Source organism: Ahaetulla prasina, chromosome 3 (assembly GCF_028640845.1).
Source record: "Ahaetulla prasina isolate Xishuangbanna chromosome 3, ASM2864084v1, whole genome shotgun sequence".
NCBI lineage: Eukaryota > Metazoa > Chordata > Lepidosauria > Squamata > Colubridae > Ahaetulla > Ahaetulla prasina.
In genome coordinates, this window is record NC_080541.1 from 96872525 (window position 1) to 96891039 (window position 18515).

The following is an 18515-nucleotide window of genomic DNA, read 5'->3' on the forward strand; positions in this document are numbered from 1 at the left end:
CTCTTTTGAAACAGAGCAGATAAGTAGAGCCCTGATATGAATAACTTGTGTATTTCATGCCTTGAGTAATTCTTCCTGCTAAAAACCTGGAATGTCAAATTATCTCCTAGTCCTTGCTGTCTTGAACTCTCTGTTTGTCCAGGCTTCATATATTTAATCTCAGGTGAAGGACACAATAGCTAATAGGGATCTTGAGATACTTGAACTATGGCATTTACTATCAGCTTTCCTGGTCTGGCAAGGTTAGCCTAGTTGGCCAATAGTAAAATCAATGCACGTCACATCTACTGATCTCAATAATTATAAGCGACTCCCGATGATTCCATGTGTTATTATATTAATAGCATATATTTAAGGCTAGTTTTAGGTCTGCTTTAAGAATAGAGAGTTTTTCCATAACACTGGTTAATTGGGATTAATTTTCCTGGGAAAAATTGAAAGGCTGACACTCTTTATTTTTATACCTGTCTTAATAACATTAACATAATTTCTTTCTTGGCCTCATTCTAGATCAGGGGTTTCCAACCTTGGCAACTTTAAGCCTGGCAAACTTCAACTCCCAGAATTCCCCAGCCAGCAAAGCAAAGCTGGCTGGGGAAATTCTGGGAGTTGAAGTCCGCCAGGCTTAAAGTTGCCAAGGTTGGAGACCCCTGTTCTAGATCAAGAATGGGCATCACTGATCAATGCCAGGTCCTTTCTTGATGCATCGGTTTAGGTCCTAGTCATTGTTGACAAGCCACAATTCTTGTGGGTTTTTTTTATGCTGTCCATAATTACCGTGAGAGCTACAAAATCCAGCTTTCTCTTTTTAATGTTTTAAAATCTACATTTAATTATTGGGCAAGGTCATCTGGTGGCATAAAACTATATATCATTGATATGGTAATTAGCACAGGTAGTCCTCGACTTATGATCACAATTGAGGCCAAAAATTTCTGTTCCCATGTAAGACGGTTAAGTGAGTTTTGTCCCTTTTTACGACCTTTCTTGCCAGAGTTGTTAAATGATTTGCTGCAGTTAAGTTAGTGACACAGTTAAGTGAACCTGGCTTCCCCATTGACTTTGCTTGTCAGAAGGCCGCAAAAGGGACCCTGGAATACTGCATCTGTCATGACTGAGTCAGTTGCCAAGCGTTTGAATTTTGATCACATGACCATGGGGATGTTGCAATGGTCATGTGAAAAAGACACAAGTCTCTTTTCTCAGTGCCATTGTAACTTTGAATGGTCACTAAACAAGCTGTTGTAAATCAAGGACTACCTGTTATCAGTTTCCTGGAGAACATATAGAATTGGAGATGCACTTGGGGGATAAAAAGACAGGGAATATGAACCCAGTGTGTCCTGTATTATGATATCTGGGTACTCACTGGACTGATTAATTGGGCAGATACCCATTTGGAATTGAAATATTTTGCCGTATGAAACAAGCTTGTCTTGGATTTCACTGTAATTCTTAGCTCCTGAATGGCAATTGCAGAATGATGTATTGGTTTCAGCTGATTTGCCACCTGCTGCCAATGAAAACAGATACCTGGTTTCTACCAGTTACACCCATGTAACATCTAGCAACCATAATGCAAGCTCATAGAAATTTATTTGAAAATAATCCATAACCTTCAGTAGGCATAGAATGCCACCGAGGTAAGAAGCATATTCCCATCCATTCTGAAATATTGACACGTTTACAGTTTCAGAGGCTGGTGGAACTTGCTGGTTGTGATAGTTAAAGGCCTACATGGCTTGGATGTTGTCTTAGAATGTTATCTCTCCTGTATAGTTTTCAGGAGTTTCAGTTTTGTTGACAAACACTGTAATAACTGTTGGGTTTCTGAAAACCAGGTTCAGCTTTTTCTAAGGGTAGGTTTTGAAAAGTAAAATAGGATTCTTTCAAGAGGTCTGCTCTTCACTGGTCTCATTTGGATGACAAATACATCCTCATTTTACTAAAGATGGGATGTAAATAGAAGTGTGCTTCTACTACTCTTGCCTTTAAACCACAGGTGTCAAACTCGCAGCGTGACATTTAGATGCTATTCTCCTTTATCTTATTTATTAGAGTTATCATATCTGGGCCACATAACTTTAGACAACCAGTAGATGATAGTGAAGAAAGACCTGTCTGTATCTCTTTGTCATCTAGTGGCCTTCTTCTGTAGCCCAGATCTCTACATTTATAGATACTTCCTGAACATAGAATGAGAACATAGAATGGAAACCTCAGAGGAATGGGAAACCTAGTCCAACCTCCTGCTCAGGGTTTGAACCCCTGAAACAATTTGGAGAATTTATCTAGTCTCTGTTTAAATACCTTCATTTAGAAGGAACATACTTCATGAGGCTGCCTGTTTCACAGGTTTACCATCAGGAAATTCCTGTATCTACTGGAATCTACTTCTCTGTAGTTTCAGTCCTTTTAGTCTGGGCCTGCTGTCTATAACAGAAACCAAATCCCTTCTGTCTTCTACATGCTAATCATTTATATATTTGAAGATTACTTTCATGTTTCTCTCAGACTTGTCTTCCACAGACTAAACGAACCCACTTTTGTCCAGTGTCCCAACTCTGGCTACTTGAAGATATATGGATTTTACATCCATATACCTTCAAGTGGCCAAAGTTGAAAAACACTGCTTTAATAATTCCTCACAGGAGTTTAAGTCCCATTACCTTCTTGGTGGTCCTCCTCTGAAGGCATCCACATTTTATTACAATATGTGGTTTTTCTTTTAGTTCATAAAATATTTACCCAGAGTACAAAGCAGGTTATACTTAAATAGTTTTGTCTTTGTTGTGCACGATGTCTTCAGAATTAGTGGCCCTTTCTCAATTTGGTGCCCTTCAGGTGTGTTAGATTTTGACTCCCTAATTCTTTAGCTAACAAGACCAAGAGAAATAGGTCCACTATGCCTTCAAAACATCAACTTTAGAAAAGCTTTAGACAGCAATCTCCAGATATAGGTACATATAGATATACTGAGACATAGTTTTCCATGTGATGAACAGATGGACTAGCAAATGATGCTATTGAGTCAGAATATACACTAATGATAACGGCCACATTTGCTCTCGTACAATGCCCATGCAGTACCTTTGGTGACCAGTCTTATAGTCCTACTGCTTGGTATCACAAAAGAAATCAAATATTTAAGAGTCCAAGAGTACTGGGGCAAACTAGCTACTGCACATCCCTGCTTCTATAGGAAACTTCTTTACTTCTTAGTTTTACCTGTGCAGTGGATCATAAACAACGCCTAAAGTAGTTCTTCCTATAATTTTCATTTCTGACTGTACATGTCTTTTCTGATTCCCAGCTACCCCAATCCATTTTCAATCCGTTTCTCTCCTGCTTTGCTTCATCTTAATCTCAGCTTCTCTCTTTCTTGGGGATCTGTCTCAATCTCGTCAACATTCTCAATATCTTTGACTTTGCTAAATTCTGATTTGGAAAAGAGACACAAGGTCTCCTTTTAGAGGAAGGTTCCAGAATTTGATAACCAGAAAAAAGGGAAGGCTCCATACCTCTGTTAGTGTCCACTAACAGTTTTATACTGTGTACTCTTTAGCTTAGTGAAGTTATCAATGTATTATGGAGTGAGGTGGTTGTTTTTTTTCTGCTGGCTTGTGACAGAACCTAATATTGATTTGGGCACAGAAAAAAATGACTGGACAAATAGCCCCAGTTGGTTTCTGTTCCTAATCTGGGCCTCCCTGCTTTTAGTCCAGCACTTTAATCACTATATCACACTGGCTCGCTATTAGCGAAAGAAATTAATCTAAATAAAATTGCAGCCGCTTAACACCTGAAATGTTTTTTAAATTATTTAACTTTTATTACTGTTGCACCATTTATACAATTACATATAATTTCAATGCATCCATTGTACATTTTGCTTTTGCTTTTGTTTATTTCCAATGAGAGGTGACTTGGTGTCTGTGACACAGAATGGAAGAGAAACTGGAACTGCAATGAACGCAGATTTTTTTTTTTTCATTTTCACTGACCAATAAACAGAACTACAGGTGCACTCAACCACAGACATGCATTAAACTCGTCATGAGAAATCTAGGTAGGCTAAGTAGGATGAGAATGCTTTCTTTTAACTATTTTTTTTTTTAACTCCCAAAAATATTTGGGGAAGAAGAAGAAGAATTGCAGGATTGGCATTGAGAAAAAATGTTGACAGCTATGTGAGTTTTGTCTGAAAGTTGCCATTCATCCACTGCATAAAAAATACAAAATGATAAAGCCTGTAAATAAAATTTGTAAAGAACCCACAAGAAATACTGCTTTTATAAAGGTTTGATTGGTGTGGCACTGGCCCAGAAGGCAGAATTAATCCTATCATTGCTCCTCCATCCCTCCTAGGAAAAAGGAAGGAAAAGATAAGTGGAGTGCATGTAGAGTAGGTCAGGAGGAAAAGGAAGAAAAGGAGTAGGAGAAAGAGAAAGAGGCATACTGCACTTTCAGACAAACTGGGTTGTCTTCTTAATGAAATGCAGAGACTTTTTTTGGAAAGTTGGCAGAAACTATATTAGATATTTCCCCCACAAAAATACTATTTAGATTACCCCATGTCGACCATTCCCCCATCCCCCTTAACTTAATGGGACACTTCTTGCTTGCTTGCTTGCTTTGCTTTGCTTGCTTGCTTGTTTTCTTGGGCAATACAGTTCAGCTAGGTAACAAGTTAGTAGAGCTGGGGAAAAAAAGATAATTAAAAAAAAAAGACACAGGTTGTTTTAAGTGGTTAATTTTGTTTTGTTTCGCAATAGGCTGTCCAATTTAATCCTTCACTGCTATGGTTTGATCCGAGTTTGCTGCTGGAGCTTCAGATGGTTTCGCTTCCTCTGGTGGGGCTGCAGGCTCTGAGGCCTTAGGAGTAGAACTAGGTGCTTCTGTTGTTGCTGGAGTCTCCTTGGAAGAAGGCGCAGCCTCGTTGCTGCTGCTGGATTTTGAGTCTGAAGCTTGGGCCACATCACTTTTAGTTTCTGGGACTGCAGGAGCCTCAGTCTTTTTGGCTTCCCCTTCCTCCTTGCCCTTGTCATCTCCTTTACTAGTTGCTGTGACCTCTGAAGGCTGGGAAGCTTTTACATCACCACTGGGCTCTGAGGATTTCGGGGTGTCACTGCTAGCTGGAGGAGCATCTGAGCTCGGCTCCTCCTTAGAGGTTTCAGTGCTCTTCGGAGGCTCTGCTTTTGTGTCACCCGGAGTGTCCGGCTTCTCTGGTTCTGGCTTCTTCGGTTCTTCTGGGCTTACACCTTTCTCCCCTTCCTTCTCTTCTGTCTTGTTGGCAGCTACCTGGGCATCCTTGTCTCCCATCTCCTCTTTGTTATTCTCCTTCACTTCTGCAGTCTCCGTGGTGGTCTGCTGGCTTGATTCATTCTCTTTCGGAGCCTCCCCTTCCTCAGCTGTTGTCCCCTCAGCCTTCTTGTCTTTATCTTTGGTCTTTTCATCATTCACATTATAACCCTTCTTCTTCTTGCTCAGTTTACCTCCCATGGTGGAGCTCTGGAAATTGAGAAAAAGGAGAACGTCATCCTCCAAATAAGGTTGCCAGTAAAATGAACACTAAATTACTTTGTCCTTCTCTCACAATATGCAAGCAATAATACTAGAATAAATAAAGAAGAGTAGCTACATCCAGACTAAATTTCTCAATCATGTTGTTGATCTCATTGAAATAAATGACGTGAACTAGTCGTCAATAATTCAATCCCATTTCATAAAACAGGAGTAAACAAGACCTTTTCAGTCATGTTGTCCTATTAACGCAACCTGCTAACCTTTATGGCTGGGTTCACCCATAAAGCTGAATCCAAAGCACATTATGCTCAGTAGGATATGCAAACTCAGCCTGTACTTGAATGCAATCCAGGCATTTTATAACTGCAAACTAAAGTAACATTCTCACTATGATCTTATGCTGTACCACTTGACTTGCTAGTGGATTTAATTTTGCCAGAAAGGGGAAATTATTACATCTATTTATGATTATTAAAACCATAATTTCATAGAGTAAATAAATGCAGATCCCTGGGCCCAAAATATTGTAAATCTCCATTCTCTAGAGTTACACTGTCATGGCTTTCTTTAAAATTGTTTCTAGTTTAACAAAAGTCTCCATTAAAGATTTGTCTTTAATGACAAATGGCTTTGGCCATAATAAGGTATATTAAGTTCCATTAAATATTTACTGCCCAATGCAGAATGGCAATTTCTAAGAACGTTTGGAGTAGAACTACACTAGTCTTCCTCAATTTTTTTCCCTTTCCTCAACTCTTAAATCCAAATAGCAGTGGTGTTAGAAGATTATCTCTAATACACCTCTCTCTTCCTCTCCACAATAAACCTGGTCTAGTTACTGAAGAAATAAACACCAATTCGGGATCCTGTCCCTCTTCAAATGCCCTGATATACACATTTCCTATGTTACCGTCTTTCATATACCATTCACGCTATTTCATCTTAATATAATGAAGGAAAATTCCATTGCATTGTATAAAAAAAGAGCAATTGTTTACATTTTCTAAGTATAAACATATACAATGACATCCAAATAGGAATGGGCAATCTTATCCAAATCCTGAAAAAAAAGGCCTGCTTAATTTATCTTCATTTAATTTTCCCTCGGCCTTCTTACAGATGTTTACTAGAGTGAAACTTTCCATGCATTGCAAACTGCATTCCAGGCAAATGAATTGCATGCTCTTGTTTTAGATGGACTTTTTTTTTTCACCTGAAAAATATTGCACAATTTCCCAAAGCTTCATGCACTTCTCGACATTTTATGAAGCTGCGGCCACATGTCATGGGTAACAAGCTCCTTGGTTTGCTCCTCCAGGATGCCAATCCTAACCTCCCATCTAACCTCCATTCTGATATGATCTCAGTTAATAAACCAGGAAAATAAGTTGGAGCCCAGCAGAGAGAAATAGGGAACATTTTGTAATTATAAGCTTTGGATGATTGTCGGATCATAACTTCTGGGCACATTGGTTCATGCGTGTTTATTCTTTCCTATATTTTTTCAGTAATTTAGAAGAGGAAAGATTTGCTTGTGGTTTCCCCTTGCGTGTCTACCCATGTTTTAGGAAATAAAGGTTTTCTACCAGTAGCCACTGATACACTCACAAGCATTCATGACAATAATATAGCTACACTGAATATGCACTGAATTTAAAATGGATCCCACATCAACCCTTCCAAAAAGACACCCAGCCCACTTTGGTCAGGAAAACAGTTGCTAAAACCTAACAACATTAGTGCCACTCCATTTCATCCATGTAGGTCACTGTGGGTTTATTGCATAAAGAAAACAACATGTTCATGCCCATCTAGTCACATTTCACTTCACCGGAGTTTTTGCAAATCAGCAAGAGCAATGTATTAAACAAAAGCAAGAGTTATATTTGCTTCCAGATAGTCAATCCCCAATTAAGCTTCTATTTGTTTGCTTGGTAATGGCTAGATAATACAAACCAGCTTTTGTGCAGTTAATTCTTCCTCCCCTCCACAGTTTCTCTCCCCAAAACAGGATGGACAACAGAAGCAGGTAGAGTGCGAGCTGCCAGAAGATGCTGTGCAACCTGACCACAAGTTATGCCATTGTATTTGTTAGTATTTTTTCACAAGAATGAAGGGCAATCACACATTAACTGAGATAAAAGCAATCAGCCAAGGGGCAGGGGTGCAGATGAGAGGGGCACAAAACATCAACTTGTTTGGGGTTTTTTGTTTATTGTTTTTTGAATGACCATTGGATTAGACAGGGTCATTTTTGTCCTCATCCAAAATATATTTCATTTCTAGTCCATTGACATTCTGATTTCATCTATTGATTCTACTAATTATGTCCTGTTCAATGAGCTCAAAATGTCCTTCTTGTGCCAAGCTACAATGAACTCAATGTTTCTAGCTGAGAAAATCCAATGGCTGCATGTAAGATGCATTCGAATGGTGGGGTGGGGGAGATATTGAGTCAGTAATAGAAAATGGAATAACATGGCAGTATAACACCAGTTCTCTAACAATTCTACAATGCTCTGAAGAGAATTCACTTCCTTCTGTACTTGAACAAATGCATTTTCACCAAATGTGGACTGCAAACTTCCTCTGAGAAATATTAGGAAGATGGAGAAAATAAAGAAAATCTGGAAGAAGGTAGTGACAATACCCAAGTATAAAGGTAAAGGTAAAAGTAGCATATACGTGCTAATCATTCCTGACTCTAGGGGGCAGTGCTCATCTCTGTTTCAAAGCCGAAGAGCCAGCACTGTCCCGAAGACATCTCCGTGGTCATGTGGCCAGCATGACTCAACGCCAAAGGCGCACGGAACACTGTTACCTTCCCACCAAAGGTGGTCCCTATTTTTCTACTTGCATTTTTTACCTGCTTTCAAAATGCTAGGTTGGCAGAAGCTGGGACAAGGAACGGGAACTCACCCCATTAAGTGGCACTAGGGATTCGAACCGCTGAACTGCTGTCCTTTCGATCGACAAGCTCAGCGTCTCTTACCCACTGAGCCACCGCGTCTTGCATGTATGTATTTACATAAATACATTGCATGTATACATACATTGCATGTATGCATGTATGGATATACATACATGCAAAACCACATTTTGCATGTATGTATACCCATGTATACCATACATGCAAAACTAAGGGTGGTGCCACACTTTCAGCGTATCTCAATGCAAGCACAAGAAATGAACAATTGGGAGGGTGCTGGATTGTCATCACTGAATTTTTGTCTTGTCATCGATTATTGTCAACTCACCACCAACCAGCCAACTTCCTATTTTTTTAGCTCTTTTAAATGAAAGATCATTTCATCTTATGTTGGTTTATGAACTCTGGTTTCCATGCCACACTTTTAATGCCTTATAAGCCAACCATTTCATTCCACTCCACTCCATTCGGCTATTGCATCTATGGCATGAATACTCTCCCCTTTCCAGCCCCTCATTGCTGCCCTGACTTTTTTCTTACAAAATAACCTTTTTGTTTCATTTGGGATGAGGAAGAGGGGGAGAGTTCCTTGAGGAAACAGTGAAACAATGGACCTGACTTAATTTTATTTAACAAGCTGAATTAACAGGAATGTTGTTAAGTTTTCTTTCTAGCCCTAGTGAAAGCAAGCATGGTAGAAGTGTGGTACTTTCCCCCCCCCCCAACCTTTTAAAACAAACAAATAGATCCAGGAAGAGTAAGCGAACAGGGCAATTCATTAATCAAGCTGTAGAAACACCAAGAACACCAACCTCTCACTGAGTCAGAAGTGGATGCAGATTTCAAAATGGCCATTGAAGTCTCCTCTTTATGGGTAGTGCACACTCAACAGGGTTGGGGCTTTGATCTTCTAGTCTCACTCACCATGTTAAAAGCAGTCACACTCACCATGTTGAAAGTAATCACACTCACTATGTTGAAACTAGTCACACTTGCCATGTTGAAACCAGTGACTGTCACTGATTGAGACTAAAGCAAAGGAAGGGTTTGAAATCTAGGAAGGATTCCTTACTTATATCGCCTTCCCCCACACAGCTGATTTACCCAGGGAGGCAAATGGCTGCAACATGGATGATGCCCATTTTTGTTTAATATATGAAAATTAATGCTAGGATTGATTTATTTATTCCTATTTTTATGCATATGCAGCAATTAATTAGCTCATGTGTTAAGCTATTCAAGCCAAAACAAACAAACAAACAAACAAACACAGTTCAGAAGTATTCCTTTGTTACAGGTATTCCTTTGTTTGTTCCTTTGTTACACCACTGGATATCTGCTTTTTTGTCAAACAGACAACAAATAGTTAAAATTGGTAATGCTCTTTCAAATCCTGTTCCTGTCAAGAGTGGTGTTCCTCAAGGCAGCGTTCTTGGACCTACTCTCTTTATAATATACATAAATGATCTTTGTATTGATATCTCAAGTAACTGTGTTCTCTTTGCTGATGATGTCAAACTTTTCAACACCACTGACAATGCATCCACAATTCAAAAGGACCTTGATCATCTATCTGCCTGGTCTAAAATTTGGCAACTACAAATTTCAACCAGTAAATGCTCAGTCTTGCACATTGGAAGAAAGAACCCAATCACAAAGTACATGCTTGATGGACATTGCCTCGCAGATGACCCCCACCCTGTCAAAGACCTTGGAGTTTTTACATCTAACGATTTAAGTTCCAAAGCCCACTGCAACTACATAGCTAAGAAGGCTCTAAGAGTTGTCAACTTAATTTTACGTAGCTTCTTTTCAAAAAACACCACGCTACTGACCAGAGCATATAAAACATTTGTTAGGCCAATTCTTGATTACTGCTCTCCTGTCTGGAACCCTTACCATATATCTGACATCAACACAGTTGAGCGTGTCCAAAGGTATTTTACGAGAAGAATTCTCCATTCCTCTGAAACTAATAAAATACCTTATTCCACCAGACTTGATATCTTGGGTCTAGAAAACTTGGAACTTCGTCGCCTTCGACTGGATCTGGGTTTAGCATATAAAATCATCCGTTGTAATGTCCTTCCTGTCAATGACTTTTTTAGTTTCAATAACAATATCACAAGAGCTACAAACAGATTCAAACTCAATGTCAACCGTTCCAGTTTAGATTGCAGAAAACACGATTTCTGTAACAGAATTGTATATACTTGGAATGCATTACCTGACTCTGTGGTTTCTTCTCATAACCCCAAAGGTTTCACTCAAAAACTGTCCACGGTTGACCTCACCACTTTCCTAAGAGGACTCTAAAGGGGCGTGCATAAGAGCACAAACGTGCCTACCGTTCCTGTCCTACTGTTTCTTTCCCTATGTATATATACGTTTTTAGTACCTCATTTCTCCTCATATATACGTTCATATATTTATAACCCTTTATGCAACGCTTGTATATATATATTGTTATGACAAATAAAATAAATAAATAAATAAATAAATAAATAAATAAATAAATAAATAAATAAATAAAGATATGAGGTGGGGGGTAAGCATTACAGGAAAGGATGAGTATTCTGGGGAAAGATGGAGTGTTCTGGTTTTATAACACTGTGATCACTGAAAAGAGGGGTTGACCCCAGGGGTGAAATGCTCCTGGTTCAGACCTGATTGCCTGATCCAGTAGCAATGGCGGTGGGTGGTTCGGAGAACCAGTAGCAAAAATCCCTGTCCCCCGCAATGCCCAGCTGACCCACGCGATCATCAAAGGTTGTTTTTTTTTAACTTTTAAAAGCATTTTTTCTTCAGCTGAATTCTTCAACTAGGATTGTCAGAACCCTCTAAAAACATTTTTTTTACAACTTCTTCTGCTGAAGAGGTTGTAAAAAAATGCTTTTAAAGTGTTCTGACGATCAGGCAACTCAGCTGGGATCATCAGAACCCTTTAAAAGCATTTTTTCTATAACCTCTTCGGCCAAAAAGGTTGTAGAAAAAATGCTTTTAAAAGGCTCTCTGGTGATCCCAGCTGAGTTGCCTGATATCAGAGGCTTTTAAAAGCATTTTTTACAATCTCTTCAGCCGAAGAGGTTGTAGAAAAAATGCTTTTAAAAGTAAAAAAAAAAAAGTTGGCCACCCCCACCCAGTCACATTACCCCCCCGCCCACCAAGCCAGGCCCACAGAATCAAATTTTAGTAACAAATTTTACATTTCACCCCTGATTGACCCCCTTTCTCTCTTAAATGTTTGCAGCCAGTTTTTCTGTGGATTGAGGCAATCTCACTGAGCCTTTTAGTTTTAGTTTTCCCAGTTAATTATTGGGACTTAAGGAAGATATGAAGACTTACACCATAATCATATTCCATAAAAATTTCCCACAAAATATAAGGACAGTTATTCTGTCTTTGTTCCATGGCAAAATGGCATGAGGGAAGAGTTAAATCCTTTCAACCCGGCCATCGTACCAGTCTGAATTAGGAGTGCCATGGTTGTATTAATTCCTTAAAATGCATTTTTGTATCTGTGAATTATTGCAGTGAGGTTTTCAATAGATGTTGCATTACAATATGTACTAGGTGTTTAAAAACACTATTAAGGGAAAAAAAATAACTGCAGATCTTTTAAAAATATGAATGCCAGCGCATATAAACTCCAATTTCTCTACAGCACTAATCATAGGCATCCAATGAAGGATGCAGAACAGATTATCTTTTAAGTGCCTTTTAATTTACTGTTTAAAAATACATCCCATAATTTCCATTAAAAATTGTAAAGCAAAAATGAATCTTGCTGTTTTGTGCGTTAAATACAGGAAGTCAACCAGGGTAGTATTAATTCATTTATGAGCTATATTAACTTTCAACACCTGTAGGAATGGATACATAACAAACTAGTCTAACATGTTCAATGAATGGTCTCCTTTCTGAGGAGAATAATTGCAATAATCCCTAGTCAGCAGTATTTTTGCTCATGCTGATAAAGCTCAGAAAAGTTGTAGTGTCTCACGACATTCAAAAGGCAACAAGTTAGAGATGGCTATGCCGAACACTTCTTTATATTAAGTGTTATAAAAAATAAAACCCATAGGTAAAACTTTCAAAGTTGTCTTCAATCATTTAAGAACATGAACTAGCGAATTTTTTGCAATACTACCGTCTCTTCACTACCACCACCAATTCACACTCACTGAGGCAAACTTGACAACCTATAGTAAGTGCATAGATACAAACAAAGAATAGTCTTTTCTGTTTCTAATAGACTGGTAAAGGCAACATCTTGGCAAAGTCACTACTTTAATCAAGAGCACAATATAGACAGAAAAAATTAAATCTGCCTCCTTCCAGACCACAATCCTAATCTTGATTTAAGATCCTGGGGCTACTACTTAAAAAACACCAGATCTAAAAAGCCCTTTTCCCAGCTCCCATTTTATTGCTTAATCTCTTGGTACTGAAAGGCAAGAAAAACACTGCTATTAAAAAGTGAATCATGATTATATCCATACACTATTGACTAAGCTTTTGAGAAACTCACAGCTCCAACCCTCCACCACTTTTCAATAAATTGTGGGCTGAATTGGGATTGATAAAAGTAGATAAACTTGCCTAAGTATATACCATATTTTTTGCTCCATAACACAACCCCCCCCAAACGGGTGGAAATGTCTTTGCGTCTTATGGAGCGAATACTGCAGCTGTTGTGGCCTGCTGCCGGGCCAGCGGAGCTGGCAGCAGATTCGAACAGTGAGGAGGTTGGAGAGGAACATGGGCGAGTCCTGGAGTCTGGGGAAGGCTCGGAAGAAGGCTTTGCATTGGAGGCAGAGAGGGGGCCAGGGTCATCTGGTAGTTATGTGCTGCCTCCGGACCCTCCAGAATCTGACATCAACGAGGCAGAAGATCAGTGTGAGCCTGTTCCCACTGTGTGCATGCGCAGAGCTGCCAGAAGGCAAGAACAATTAAGGGAGAAAAGGGCGACTCGGGAGTAAGGCTTGGAGATGATTGACCCCTCCCAAAAGACATCAAGGAGGAGCAAATGGACATGAGCCTTTGCAGGAAGCAATTAGTTCATATAGTCAATTCAAGCACTGAGAAGTCCGTTGGACACTGTGTTCCATTGGGCCTTGTAAAAACTAATTGACAATTAAGTCTCTGGCAGTGTTTCAAGGGAGATAAAGGTGGGTGCTTATCAATATTACCCTGAAAGACCCTGTCAACTCGAGCAAACATCTGTCAGAATCTTCACAGTCTGTTTGTGAATCATTACGGGCTGTGAATGACCATCATTCACAGCCGTCTCAATAAAAGAGGTTTTTGGGACAGATTGCGATTTATGCTTTCTCAGGAAGCCTAGGTCAAAACAGCAGCCGGACCACAGTGGCAGGGTCCTTTTACAGTGCTGAACCCCACCAGAGTGCAGGAATCAATAGGCAGAGCTGGCACATGAGAGGACATCTATTTATGGTCTTCTCAGGCTCCACCTCCTGCCCTCACTACACTGCTGCTCCATATTCAGCGCACCATATGCACAGTGAGACAGCGCTCCAGAGTCATACTTTTTTTTTCTTTGTTTCCTCCTCAAAACCTAGGTACGTCTTATGGAGCAAAAAATATGGTAAATAAAAGTAATTTGGTAAGCTTATTGGATGGTCACTCCTCCCCCCTTGCCTTGTATCATCTTTGTGGTGGAAATGTTTAGAACAGGGGTGTCAAAGTTGATTTCATTGAGGGCTGCATCATGGTTGTGTTTGACCTGAGGGGGCCAGGTGGGCATGGCCAGCTTGACATTACTCATGTTGGGGGCGCTTGTGGTGGCCCGAGGCTGTTACAGCTGAAAATGGAGCTCAAGAGGAGCCTTCCCAAACTTCACTTTCGCTGGCAGAGGCACTGTGGGCCGGTCCTTCGTTATTTCCAGCACAGCCCCGTAGACCAGATCTAAGCACCCTGTGGGCTGGATGTGTCTTGCGGGCCTTGAGTTTGACATCCCTGGTCTAGAAAAATCGCTGAAACATTCCTTTTAAACAAAGGGAGCTTATCCTGCAAATCCTGCTAAGAGCTTCAACAATGTCCACATGGTAGCTTCTCCCCTCATAGTGCTGTACTAAGAGAACAAGAGGTAGCTCTTGTAAACCCACTCCTAAAAGTAATTCTGTGCTTAGGATTTAGGGTGGGACACTCACATACACTCAATACATCAGCCAATTAATGGAAGGTGAGGCTTCAAAAAAAAAATCTTTGTAGGATTTTAGACCAGCTTCAGCAGATTCAGTAATGGCAGAAGAGCAACTATAGACCAGTGATGGGGTCAGAATTTACTGCAAAAAGTTGCTGGAATCAAAATCCACAGCCAAAGTGACAAGCAAAAAAGGCAGGGAAGGCGTTCAAATTACAGGCATGCCTATCTAGGAAAGAACTGCTGAGGCTCTTGGCACTGCATTTTTCTGGACTTTGGACCAAACTGCTGGAAAAGAAAATTTATTTTCTGCATTTTTGCTGTTTTGCCTTTTCAAATCCCTTATGATAAGCAAGAACAGAATACAGGACTACTGGGGGAAATTATAGATCCTGCCAGTAAAACTGAGCAGTCATCTAAGCTTCAGGCCAGCTAGTAATCCTATCTGAAACATGAAAGTTAAGAAACGGTTCCCTTCCTGTGGCCATTTCCTGACTTTGGTTTCTTCTTCTCGTTTGCTCTCACTTGTGGCTTGCGAGACCTACTCTTTTCACATATTCCGATCCCCACGACCACATTTAATGTCCTAACTTGCCACAGAGGCTCCTTTCCACACACCAAGCCTTCCTTATTTTCCAGTCTTTTCACTTGGGCTTCCTGTCCTTCAGAGAACAAAATCAGCTTGCAGCTCCAACTTTTGTTAAAAGTCTAATTTCAGCAACTGCTGATGCAAAACTTTTGACAAAGGGAAGGGAGTTTACTACATCTGTCACGAGCCAGCAGAAGATCCTCTGCGTGTTGTTACATGCGCAGAAGCAGGCATGTCCTACCAAAGAATATATTTTTAATTATTAACTGCAAATCTCTGGTCAACATTCAAGTTATTCAGTTAGAGCGGGGATCTACAAACTTGGCTCTTTTAAGACTTGTGGACTTCAACTCCCAGAGTTCCTCAGCCAGCAAAGCTCTGGGAGTTGAAGTCCACAAGTCTTAAAAGAGCCAAGTTTGCAGACCCCTGAGTTAGAGGATCACTCTGAAGAGTGAGCAAAGGATCACTCTGCTGTGTTCTTACATTAGCTTCCAGAGCTATAAGGTCTAATGGAAGGCTTGTTGTGGATTTATACAGTTATCACTGCCTGCACAGAAAACATGGATGTTTAACCAGCTATCACAGTGGAAAAAAGCTAATGCAACAGGGCAACAAATATCAAGATCACCACTTGACCAAGTTCTGCATATGGGCCCACGTTGCATTAGGCCAAATGATACTGTAAAATCAATGCGACTGAAAGTATCACCTTTCTTACTTTGCACTCACTATTACACCATTACTCTTTTCAACACCAACTTCTTGAACTGGTGTCCAATTCATGCATGAAAGCTGCATTAATACCCACGGCTATTTTGTGATCCTACACCCACCCATCCCCGTTACTAAATACTAAATTATAGCGATACTTTTTCATGCAGTAAAGGAAATGCCTGTGATCTTTTATATATGGGCATATGCACATATACGCATATTTACACATCAAAAGATAGGTCAGGAAACTCTGTTTCTGCCCCTTTTGGTGTTTTCATCATATCATTGTGATCACATCGTTTCTGGCTCTCAGCAATTGAAAAAAAAAAAAGAATAGTGAAAGCAACCAGCTGCAAAACGTTGCCTACACATAAATCTCAATTAATCAGTAATGCTTGGATTCATACATCGTACTAAGCAGACCATAGTATAAGCTTAGTGCACAGAGTGTAACCCGGATTTTTGCTTTTCTCACTTACTACAATGTACACATCTCCAGTGCCTTCATATACTTTTTATAAGTCCGTTGATGTCACTGTTTATTTAATAAAAGATTACTTTAATAATTCAATATAAATGATCAAAGTAATTATTACTTTAATAATTCAATGTACTATACTGTCCTGAAAAAAATACCTTTGCAACAGGTGAATATATTATTTGTCTATATCAGGGGTCCCCAACCTTTTGGCCTCAGGGACCACCAAGTTCATAATTTTAAATCCCACAGACCACTAATACGAATCCAGTGTGCCATTTACTGAAGCACCTGGACTCCTAGTGATGGGATGGGGTCCTTCAGGCACTCTCCCTCTTCTCTCTTTCTCTTTCTCTCTCTCTCTCTCCCACTCTCTCTTTCTCTCCCACACACACATCTCTTTCTCACTCCTCCCCTCTTTCTCTTTCTCTCCCCCACTGTCTCTATCTCTCATTCTGATCCTCTCTCTGATTCTCTCTCTTTCATTCTCTGTCTCTTTCTCTCTCTCATCTCTCTCCCCTTCTTTCTCTCTCTCTCCCATGCTTTCTCATTCTCTCTCTCTCTCATTCTCTCTGTCTCTCTCTCTCTCTCATTCTCATTCTCTTTCTCCCTCTCATCTCATGGGCCAGCCAGTGTCTGGGCCATCTCATGGGCCAGCCAAGCATCTCCCCAAGAGACCAAGGTGTGCGGAGCACCAACAAGGGCCGGAAGAAATGCCTGGGAGATCCAGCAAGACTTCGCTCCTGCTCTGGAATATGGAGCGAATCTCCATCCCCCGCCCTTCCCTTCTCAGGCCAGGCAAGGAGTGACTGGGAAGGAAGGGTGAGAGGCAGGGGCAGGGACAGAGACAGCCACTGGAGGGTTTAGCTGACAGGAAGCTACAGCAGGGGGAAGAAACACCCCGGGTTGCCACCGCCCGTTGCTTTGACCCACCTGCACCGCCACTCCCCCTTGCACCATTATCTCATTCCGGCAGCGACGGCTGTGCTGCAAAGTTGCAAGTTGCATGAACCTCCCTCTATGGCAGAGATTTACAGCCCCACCATGAGCTGCCTGGCCAGTCCCATATTCCAGAGTGCTAGTCACAGGACTGGCCATTGCTCATCCCATAGCAGCTCCTACACCTGGGTGCGCCGCGGACCACCAAAATTTTCTCACGGACCACGAGTGGTCCACAAAGCACTGGTTGGTGACCACTGGTCTATATCAATGACTGAAGTAAAGACTCGGGAAATCTTCACTTTAAGCATTCACAATCTTCTTTTGTGAAAACCATTTGTAGCCCAACCTGTGTGATCTGCAATTCTTAGCTTACTAGAGAAAAGCACTAAGAAAATAACATTATTTTTAAGTCCATAGGACTCCATTATTAGGAAATCTTTTTCTCCTGACTGACAGCTGATCATCTCAAAATCATATGGCTTTTAGCCATGTTACTCTAGGATAAGATGCAGGCAAATTGTTCTTTAAACACCTTTTCTGCAACTTAGACTTTGGCAGTGTCTATTTGTTCTTAAATAATTGCACCCAAGATGGAAAGTGACTGCAAAAACCAAGTTGACAATAGATCCTACAAAAACCTTAACTCTTACTTTCTTGGGTGAATTATTTTCTGCCCACATTTTACCTTGCTTTGGAAACTACAGTGTATTCCATTAATTTTCCAAATTTTACTCATGGAAAGTTTCAATCCTTTCAAATATTACTTGTTAACTATGGAGTTCAACAGATAAATACAACCCCTGGAAACAGAATCCTTTATTGGAATGTTCAATATCCTCTGGATACAAAGAGGGACTTGTTCCACTATCTATAATTAAATCTGAGTTTCAGATTTAAAGATCTAGTTGTGGAGCCTTTATAGGCAAAGCATTCCATTTCCCCTCATCCTTGAACCCACATTTGTCTTCTGCTCAGTTCACTGTCCCTCCTGCTTTTATCAGAAGTTGACCGGGTCACAACAGAATTCATAGGAGCAAAAGATGGAAGTATTTTTGTGCTGTCGCAATGCAAACTCCAACCCTTTTGTATATCCATGCAATATCACAACAAACATATAAAAGAGTGAGAGGTCACTATGTGAGGCTGGTCTTATAATCAACCCTCCTCCATA

The 18515-nt window shown here is 40.3% G+C and overlaps 1 protein-coding gene across 1 annotated transcript in view; it reads right to left on the reverse strand.

Moving 5' to 3' along the window:
• Positions 1-3808: 3808 nt before the first annotated feature.
• BASP1 (brain abundant membrane attached signal protein 1) overlaps positions 3809-18515 on the reverse strand; it is a 73240-nt gene continuing 58533 nt past the window's right edge. The window contains exon 2 of the mRNA XM_058174768.1: positions 3809-5511. Coding sequence (XP_058030751.1) covers positions 4786-5502 — 717 coding nt within the window. The 5' untranslated portion in view covers positions 5503-5511 and the 3' untranslated portion in view covers positions 3809-4785. The remainder of the gene's footprint in view (positions 5512-18515) is intronic.